An 11,153-nucleotide genomic window follows, 5' to 3' on the forward strand; every position below is an offset into this window, starting at 1 on the left:
CACAACAGAAAATGTGTTGGCTTTCTTGCATTCATGTATAGTTGAGTGATTAGATATTTAAGGTGCACAACAGAAAATGTGTAGGCTTTCTTGCATTTATGTATAGTTGCATGATTAGATATTTAAGGTACACAACAGTTTGAACTGTGTATGCTTTCTTGCATTCATGTATAGATGAATGATTAGATATTTAAGGTACACAACAGAAAATGTGTTTGCTTTCTTGCATTCATGTATAGATGAATGATTAGATATTTAAGGTACACAACAGAAAATGTGTAGGCTTTCTTGCATTCATGTATAGATGATTAGTTAGATATTTAAGGTACACAACAGAAAATGTGTAGGCTTTCTTGCATTCATATATAGATGATGGTTAGATATTTATGGTACACAACAGAAAATGTGTAGGCTTTCTTGCATTCATGTATAGATGAATGATTAGATATTTAAGGTACACAACAGTTTAAAATGTGTTGGCTTTCTTGCATTCATGTATAGATGATTGATTAGATATTCAAGCCATGACAGCTTTTTTTCACTTGTATACATATTTTATTAATTTTTATGATGAAAACTTATGTTGCACAGTTAGGCAAAACTCAACTGATATAAACAAATGTCAGTGACCAAGTTAATATAACGATTTTGCAAATTTAAAAATTGAATATTTTAACTTAGAATGACTTACAAGTTTTGGTCTGATGAGGGGGGCATGTGTATTTTACAAACATAAATCTAGTCATCATTACAAAATCAACACACTATATAATTACATAAAAATGTATCCTAAGTAAAGAAACTTTATTGCAGTTTGGAATATGGAATATTTAGTTATGAGATCCGGACGTTCAAGCAGTATTTCAGTTTTTGCTTCTAAATACTTCTTTGCTCAGACCCTTGTATCTAATGTTATTAATGTTTTGTGTTTTCTTTTCTTTGCAGAAAGAAGAAACCAAAATAAAAACGACATACACGCAGAATCCCAAATCTATGTTGAACTATGAGTACAGCAGTTTATTTTTTGTCGTCAGAAAACCTGCCTGAGCAGCAGGATCACAGATACTTCGAATATGCAGGAAAGTTGGCATCAGAACATTATATCAAGGACTTGAGGTGGAAATATTAAATACTATATACATGTGTTTGTTTGTGAAAAGTTCAAAAATTCAAAATTCCCTTATAGGGATTGGATGTTTTCACTGCAGGAAAGAGACAGCAACAAGTAAAGCTTTCTCTGTATCATTACATTAGTAATTGTATTGCTGACACTGTAGCTGATTAGTGAAATATTAATGTTTTTGTCAGTATTATCAGCTTAGAACCCCAGTGGGTGTTTTTATAATTAGCCTCCCTTTTTTGTCATTCTTAATAATTGAAATCTTTGGTCTGAGATTTGGATATTTCTAGGTGATGTTTAATCATTAGGGAGGCTTTTAGTATCACTTATGTAGTTTTAGCCTAAATGTTGAAAATCTTGTGGTTTTTAGTGTTTTTAATAAGTGGAATTGGTGTTTCTGATGATGCTAGCAACGAAATGCATTGGTTAGAATATATTGTGATGGCATTCATTGCTAAGTATAGAACATATCTTGAAATGAAAGTTTGAAAATTTATGAATTTACAAGGTTCATCGAATTTCAAAGCAGGATTGTAGCCCAGGCAACTTACATCAAGTAGCCCAGGACTACATTGGAATATAAAATAGCTAGCATTTGGACTTCCCCTTTTTTTTCCTTCAACTCTTGTTGGTGGGGAGTGATACATATTAGTGTCATTTCTGACAGCTGTGACTGCAGCAGTCATGTAATTGTTCTCGTCATTCATGATTATGGTTAAATTTTTTTTTAATTTTCAAATATTTCCTACACACCTTGATAGATTCTTCTCATATTGGCATGAATCATTTTAAAACTATGTTATTTTAAGACATTCTCACTCACCATACTGTCCTTGGGGTCAAGGCCAGTCATAGAAAGTGGGTATTAGGTTTGATTAAAGTTGTTTGTATTTCTTAATGACTTGATGAGCTGCTTTCATACTCATGATGAATGATATAAAGCTAAGACAGTTTATTCTGCAGCAAGTGTCCTTGACCCCTTCACCCTTGGTGTCAAGGTCATAGTCATAGAAAAATGTAAACGAAGGCTTTTTTTCACTTGCTTATGTTGCTTAAAGCCCTTGGTGTATTTCGTTCATACATTAAATGTATCATCATGAAGCTAAGATAATTTATTCTGTGACAGACTCACTTAACCTTATGAACTTGGAGTAAGGATAACACATTTTACAGCAATCCTTTGATCGTGAACCTGACATTCTAGCCCTGACCTTGTCTTTTTTGTGATATAATTTGTATAGTCAGTTTTGAAACCATGTACAAAATTCAGGATATCAGACAGACATCCACTGACCTCACTGGATTTAAATGTCCTAGTCCTGACCTAGTTTTTTGGGCTGCTGGCACAAGATTTCTGTAGAATCTGTTTGATGCATCCTCCTGCATGTTGTGAGAAGTCACTAATGGAGGCAGGCTTTTGACCTGGGATACATGAAGTGATGATGGTCTTGTTGCAAGAGCCTTGGACTTGGATGCAGGCTTTTGACCAGTGAAGTATGATGTAAGGAAGGTCATATTGAGAGAACCTTGGACTTGTAGAGTTATATTTCTGTCATATGTTTGACCATGTATTTTGAAGGATTGATATTTTACATTTTATCTTTGTCTTGTGTGCCTTGTTTGGAATGCTTTTCATTACACTGTATGGCCAGAATTGAGCAGGTAAATGCCATATATGTATACATGTATGCACACACACACACACACACACACACACACACACACACACACTTTGAACACTTAGAAATGTAAATTATACAAACAACACTTGGTCCTTCCCCTTCTTTGCATAGATAATAAATAGATTGATTTATGCATAATTATTTAGAATTTTATCGATTGAATTGTTGCTACATGTTGCTATGACACCAAGAAGTTTCCTGTTTTGGTTTTTGAACCAAATTAGGATCATCAGAAGAAAAAAAAATAGTTTGATTAATTTTAAACTGATTGGATTTTTGAATTATAATTTCCTGATCTATATGTACAGATCTAGGTATAAATACCAAATTATGAATATATTTACTATTGTGTATGTATATCATTTATTTCATACTTAAGCAGATGTAACACTTTTTGAGTTTGTTAAACAAATTGCTAGAATTCTTGTTACCAAGAAGGGTGCTTAATTTTGATGGTTATCCTGAAAAGTGCTTGAAATTTTGAGGGTTACCCTGAGAAGTACTTGAATTTTTATGGTTTCCCTGAAACGTGCTTGAATTTTGAGGGCTACCTTGAAAAGTGCTTGAATTTTGGGTTCTTTGAAATGTGCTTGAATTTTAGATACCTTGAAAAGTACATGAACTTAAATTTTGGATACCCTGAAAAGTGTGTGAATTTTGGATTCCTTGAGAGGTAATTGAATTTTTGGATACCTTGAAAAGTGTTTGAATTCTGGATACTTTAAAAAGTGCTTGAATGTGAGGTAGCTGATACTAATTCCACGTTATTCTACAGTAATCTGGTATAGTTCTTGGTGATAATGACTTGATTCATACATTTCATTGTGTTGGAACCCAGTATAGTTCTTGGTGATAATGACTTGATTCATACATTTCATTGTGTTGGAACCCATTATAGTTCTTGGTGATAATGACTTGTTGCATCCATTTCATTGTGTTGGAACCCAGTATAGTTCTTGGTGATAATGACTTGTTGCATCCATTTCATTGTGTTGGAACCCAGTATAGTTCTTGGTGATAATGACTTGATTCACACATTTCATTGTGTTGGAACCCAGTATAGTTCTTGGTGATAATGACTTGTTGCATCTATTTCATTTTACAGTAACCAAGTATACTTCTTGATAATAATGACTTGTTGCATCCATTTCATTGTGTTGGAACCCAGTATAGTTCTTGGTGATAATGACTTGATTCATACATTTCATTGTGTTGGAACCCAGTATAGTTCTTGATGATAATGACTTGTTGCATCCATTTCATTGTACTGTAACCAAGTATACTTCTTGATAATAATGACTTGTTGCATCCATTTCATTGTGTTGGAACCCAGTATGGTTCTTGATAATACGACTTGTTGCATCCATTTCACTGTGTTGGAACCCAGTATACTTCTTGATGATATTGACTTGATGCATCCATTTCATTGTGTTGGAACCCAGTATGGTTCTTGGTGATAATGACTTGATGCATCCATTTCATTGTGTTGGAACCCAGTATGGTTCTTGATGATAATGACTTGTTGCATCCATTTCATTGTGTTGGAACCCAGTATGGTTCTTGATGATAATGACTTGTTGCATCCATTTCATTGTGTTGGATTCCACCAATTATACTGGCCGCCATGTATAGCCTATCTTGTGCTGAAAAATGGCGTTAAACCCTACAACAACAACAACATCATTGTGTTGGAACCCAGTATGGTTCTTGGTGATAATGACTTGATGCATCCATTTCATTGTGTTGGAACCCAGTATAGTTCTTGATGATAATGACTTGATTCATACATTTCATTGTAGAGGAACCCAGCATAGTTCTTGGTGATAATGACTTGATTCATACATTTCATTGTGTTGGAACCCAGTATAGTTCTTGATGATAATGACTTGATTCATACATTTCATTGTACATTAACCAAGTATACTTCTTGATGATAATGACTTGATTTCATTCTACAGGAACCCAGTATAGTTCTTGATGATAATGACTTGATTCATACATTACATTGTACTGGAACCAAATATACTTCTTGGTGATAATAACTTGCTTCCTCCATACAAATGCTGGATGAATCTGTTTTTTTGGAGAGATGAACACTACATAGTCACTTAGGTACTTGTGTGAAGCTGTTTTCAAACAGTATAAAGCAACTCATTCCTGCATGACGAAACTGAATTTGCAGTCCATTACTGATCCATGATCAATAAGTGTCAAAGTCATCAGGATTTAGATAACATGGAAATAATACTAAATATTATATAACTTTGAGTTACCGTAGTCTTGTCATTTCGATATGGCCAGTTAGTTTTGAAAAGTTTAAAATACTTTAAAGAATTGTACCATGTTTATCCGATTTTTAGCAATATTTATTTAGTATGATCAAGGAAGGGGTACAAACTGCAAAGGATCCCGTCAGAAGTATAGTCCTTATTTTTAACATGTCTTTCAAAAAGGTTGCTTGATGAAAAGTTCATATATTGTGCTCGTACAATAAAAATTGTGCTGTAATCTGATGCGTTTTTCACAAATAGGTAAGTTTTGTATTATTGAATATAGAGAGTGGTCTCATTGACTGTAGGCTGAATTGTAATAAGAAAATTTCCGAAAATATTTGATGTAGTAAGTTACCTTACACTTTATGTAACACATTGCATGAAAATGTTGCTTTTATAGACATTTAAGCAAATCAGTTTCAAGGGACTTACATATTTTATGTTCTCTAAATTAGCAATAATAAATTTTCCTGTTCATTGCATTTATTGTGCAAGATTGATTTAATTTGCGATTTATTTTCATAGTTTCCATACATGGCTGTAAATATTTATCTCAGTTTTGAAAGAAAAGTTTTCTTCCAACTGTTGTTCCTCACATGTGATTGTAACATATTAATGAAATACATGTATTTTAACTTATTTTTAGTTTGTTATCTCATCCTTTTCTTAAAAAGTGGAAGATGCAGTACATTCAAGCTTTTGCTGTTTCCTTTGTTCATTTGTTCTTTATTCCATTCATCACACTTTCCTTTCTTCTCTGACCTCTCCAGTAGCCTAGTGGTTAGAGTGTCCACCTTGGATGCAGGATTTCACGGGTTCGAACCCCAGCCAAGTCATACCAAATGCTTGTAAAGATGTTACTAACAGCTGTCTCGCTTGGCGCTCAGCATCAAGAGGTTAATGTTAGGACTGGTCGGGTTGGTGTCAGGATAATGTGACTGGGTGGGACATCATGCTACATGTTTGTGGCATGATGCCCCAGTGCTAGACATCACTATAAACTGCATCGCTGTAGAGATTGTAGTGATATGACTGAATTTTTTAAAAGCTATGTTAAAAATCCAAGTCTTACACTCCTTTCTCCTCAGTACCATTACATAAATGTATATGAGACCATTTGGGACATGATCTTTTCTCAAAATGAAATAAATTGATAAAACTTGGTATACTAAAGGGTGTGACCCATTCCACATTTTTCAAAATTTAGGTTAGTTTTCAGATGTTTAGCTCTAGTGGTAATAGACCAGGAAAGCTCACATGATGGCCTGTTAGCACAAGTTTGCTATAGCTTCTCCCCCTGAGCTACTTGGAGGATTGCCATAAAACTTGACATATATATTCATCCCATTGTCTTGTTGATCCTGAGTCAAAATGGTACTGCTTAAACATTCAGTGTGGCCACTACAGTGACCATCTTGAAAATCTTGTTATTGCTACTTGTCCTGAACAGAAAGTCATACCGACATGAGTTTTCACCCGAAGAGTTATGATGTCTAGTTGGTCCTAAATGAAAATGTTGCTGATCTCATGTCAAATATAGCCATTAGAGCAGCCATCTTGAAAATCTTATTATTGCTATTCCTCCTTAATGAAAAGGCATGTTGACATGGGGTTTTCACCAGAAAACGTTTTAGGATGTTTAGTTGGTCCTAAATGAAACCGATGCAGATCTGGTGATCTTTTGTTACAAGGCCAGCATTTTGTTTTTCACTTTCATGAAATGTGTTTGGGACAACAGTGTTAAGATGTAAGGCATATAGGGAGCATGACAAAGAAATCGTGTAATTATTGGACACTTATCATTTTAATGATAAGTATGCAGATATAACTAAGGGATATTGAAGGTACCACAACTTGCCTGTATTTTTCCTAAGAATATTGAAAGTTTGCCAAATAAATATGCGATACAGCCTTGAATAGACCTTTGTTTAGAACAGAAGAAGTGTAATTGTAAATGCAAAAAAATGTATAAATATTGGTTTCTTGGTATCCTTTGTCTCACAACACAGAATGAGAGCTTTGACTATTCAGATTTATATCTTGTCTCCAAGCACAGAATGAAAACTCTAGAATATTAATTTATATTTTGTCTCACAACACAGAATGAGAGCTTTGGACTATTCAGTTTTATATTTTGTCTCATAACACAGAATGAGAGCTTTGGATTATTCAGTTTTATATTTTGTCTCACAACACAGAATGAGAGGTTTGGACTATTCAGTGTTATATTTTGTCTCCAAACACAAAATCAGAGCTTGGGCTATTGTTTTATATTTTGTCTCATAACACAGAATGAGAGCTTTGGATTATTCAGTTTCATATTTCATATCCAAACACAGAATGAGAACTTTGGACTATTCAGTTTTATATTTTGTCTCCAAACAATATCAGCTTTAGACTATTCAGTTTTATATTTTGTCTCAAAACCCAAAATCAAAGCTTTTCACTATTCAGTTTTATATCTTGTCTCCAAACACAGAAATGATAGCTTTGGAATATTCAGTTTTATATTTTGTCTCCAAATACAAAATCTGAGCTTTGGATTATTCAGTTTTATATTTTGTCTCACTACACAGAATGAGAACTTTGGACTATTCAGCTTTATATTTTGTCTCCCAACACAGAATGAGAGCTTTGGACCATTCATTTTTATATTTTGTCTCATAACAGAAAATTAGAGCTTGGACTATTCAGTTTTATATTTTGTATCCAAGCACAGAATGAGAACTATTCATTTTTAAATTTTGTCTCCAAATACAAAATCAGAGCTTTAGATGATTCAGTTTTATTATATTTTGTCTCAAAACAAAATCAGAGCTCGGACTGTTCAGTTTTATATTTTGTCTCCAAACACAAAATCAGCTTTGGACTGATCAGTTTTATATTTTGCCTCACAACACAAAATCAGAGCTTTGGACTATTCAGTTTTATATTTTTCTCCAAACACAGAATGAGAACTTTGGACTATTTAGTTTTATATTTCGTCTCAAAACACAAAATCAGAGCTTTGGACTATTCAGTTTTATATTTTTCTCCAAACACAGAATGAGAACTTTGGACTATTTAGTTTTATATTTTGTCTCAAAACGCAAAATCAAGAGGTTGGACTATTCAGTTTTGCTATAAGTACTGCAAAGTTAAATTTAGCAAACTATAGGATTTAGATTGGCCAAGGTTACCTTGTGGTTTAATACCTAATAGTGGTTATTTTTCATTGACGGAATTATGGGTATTTGTACTCATTGTGGTATTTGATTAAAATATTGACTACGCATGACAAAGTCTTTTTGAAGAATGGTTGTGGTGGTCATACATTTCATCGTATAGACTCACAGTGCACCCTGTCCCTTCTGTAATGCAGGAATGGTCATGAATCCCATTGGTTGAATCTTTCCTTTCCCATTGGTTGAATCTTTCTTTTCCCATTGGTTGAATCTTTCCTTTCCCATTGGTTGAATCTTTCTTTTCCCATTGGTTGAATCTTTCCTTTCCCATGGGTAGAATCTTTCCTTTATCACTGTGGCTTTTAGTATTCCCCTACATTCTTGACAGTTTGTAAGCCCCTAGCAATTTTGAACAAAAAACAAGAATATAAAAAATGCACAAAGATTAGTCATTTCATTCATTGGTTTATTTCTAACATGATTGTTGCTAGATTGCCCTTATCATTGTCATGTTCGTGTTTCAGACTAAATGACAAGTGTCCAGACAGATTGCTCATTGTCCATTTCTGGTTCTCAGAACATTTGATTTTGAGTAAAAACTATAAAACCAATATTTGAAGTGTAAAATTTTAATATTTCTAAATGAAATGAAGTAAAATAAAATGGTGTAACTCTCACATGCATGTGTTGAAAGGTATGTAGCTCCCAAAGGTACAGAAATTTACTGAATTTTTCAGAGCTTGTCAAAGACAGTGGACAGCTTCACATCTTTTGTCTGACACATGCAGATATGGTGACACTGTTTATAAGGAAACTCCCATTTGGTTTGAAATATGAACAAAATGACAGTGTTAGAGATGATCATGTTAGAAATTATAAATTCATGAATGAAGTGACTAAATTTTGTTCAGTTTTTATATTCTTGATGCTTTTATATTTTTTTAAAAATTTGGAATGAGAGTACAAAGTTCTTGGGAGTGATAGGTGAATCCTATAGCTTGTTTCATTTACTTTAGCTCAAGGCCAATATGAATAAATTATAAGGTGTTACACAGATTTTTTTCTTCTGTTTTTATATGCTAGTATGATAGTCTTGTTTGAACATCCCTGTTTTTATGTTCTAGTATGATGGTCTTGTTTGAACATCCCTGTTTTTATGTTCTAGTATGACGGCCTTATTTGAACATCCCAGTTTTTTTGTTCTAGTATGACGGTCTTGTTTTAACATCCCTGTATTTATGTTCTAGTATGTCGGTCTTGTTTGAACATCCCGTATTTATGTACTAGTATGACATTCTTGTTTGAACATCTCTATTTATATGCTAGTATGACAGTCTTGTTTGAACATCCCTGTTTTTATGTTCTAGTATGATGGTCTTGTTTGAACATCCCTGTATTTATGTTCTAGTATGATGATCTTGTTTGAACATCTCTGTATTTATGTTCTAGTTTGATGGTCTTGTTTGAACATCCCAGTTTTTATGTTCTAGTATGACTGTCTTGTTTGAACATCCCAGTTTTTATGTTCTAGTATGACTGTCTTGTTTGAACATCCCTGTATTTATGTTCTAGTATGATGGTCTTGTTTGAACATCCCAGTTTTTATGTTCTAATATGCTGTCTTGTTTGAACATCCCAGTTTTTATGATCTAGTATGACTGTCTTGTTTGAACATCCCTGTTTTATATACTAGTATGATGGTCTTGTTTGAACATCCCAGTTTTTATGTTCTTGTATGACGGTCTTATTTGAACATCCCTATTTTTATGTTCTAGTATGACTGTCTTGTTTGAACATCCCTGTATTTATGTTCTAGTATGATGGTCTTGTTTGAACATCCCAGTTTTTATGTTCTAGTATGACTGTCTTGTTTGAACATCCCTGTATTTATGTTCTAGTATGATGGTCTTGTTTGAACATCCCAGTTTTTATGTTCTAATATGCTGTCTTGTTTGAACATCCCAGTTTTTATGATCTAGTATGACTGTCTTGTTTGAACATCCCTGTTTTATATACTAGTATGATGGTCTTGTTTGAACATCCCAGTTTTTATGTTCTGGTATGACTGTCTTGTTCGAACATATCTGTATTTATAAACTAGTATGACAGTCTTGTTTGAAATTCCGTTTTTATGTTCTTGTATGACGGTCTTATTTGAACATCCCTATTTTTATGTTCTAGTATGACTGTCTTGATTGAACATCCCTGTTTTTATGTTCTAGTATGACGGTCTTATTTGAACATCCCTGTTTTTTGTTCTAGTATGACGGTCTTGTTTTAACATCCCTGTATTTATGTTCTAGTATGTCGGTCTTGTTTGAACATCCCGTATTTATGTACTAGTATGACATTCTTGTTTGAACATCTCTGTATTTATATGCTAGTATGACAGTCTTGTTTGAACATCCCTGTTTTTATGTTCTAGTATGATGGTCTTGTTTGAACATCCCTGTATTTATGTTCTAGTATGATGATCTTGTTTGAACATCTCTGTATTTATGTTCTAGTTTGATGGTCTTGTTTGAACATCCCAGTTTTTATGTTCTAGTATGACTGTCTTGTTTGAACATCCCAGTTTTTATGTTCTAGTATGACTGTCTTGTTTGAACATCCCTGTATTTATGTTCTAGTATGATGGTCTTGTTTGAACATCCCAGTTTTTATGTTCTAATATGCTGTCTTGTTTGAACATCCCAGTTTTTATGATCTAGTATGACTGTCTTGTTTGAACATCCCTGTTTTATATACTAGTATGATGGTCTTGTTTGAACATCCCAGTTTTTATGTTCTGGTATGACTGTCTTGTTTGAACATATCTGTATTTATAAACTAGTATGACAGTCTTGTTTGAAATTCCGTTTTTATGTTCTTGTATGACGGTCTTATTTGAACATCCCTATTTTTATGTTCTAGT

The 11,153-nt window shown here is 33.4% G+C and overlaps 1 protein-coding gene across 1 annotated transcript in view; it reads left to right on the forward strand.

The window, feature by feature from the left end:
- Window positions 1-5,714, forward strand: part of LOC149792988 (protein-L-histidine N-pros-methyltransferase CARNMT1-like) — a 47,565-nt gene extending 41,851 nt beyond the window's left edge. The window contains exon 8 of the mRNA XM_089966854.1: window positions 946-5,714. Within this exon, the coding sequence (XP_089822980.1) occupies window positions 946-1,047 (102 nt within the window). The 3' untranslated portion in view covers window positions 1,048-5,714. The remainder of the gene's footprint in view (window positions 1-945) is intronic.
- The last annotated feature ends 5,439 nt before the right edge of the window (window positions 5,715-11,153 follow it).

Source organism: Sinohyriopsis cumingii, chromosome 8, assembly GCF_028554795.1.
Source record: "Sinohyriopsis cumingii isolate HCF-2022 chromosome 8, ASM2855479v2, whole genome shotgun sequence".
Classification (NCBI taxonomy): Eukaryota; Metazoa; Mollusca; class Bivalvia; order Unionida; family Unionidae; genus Sinohyriopsis; species Sinohyriopsis cumingii.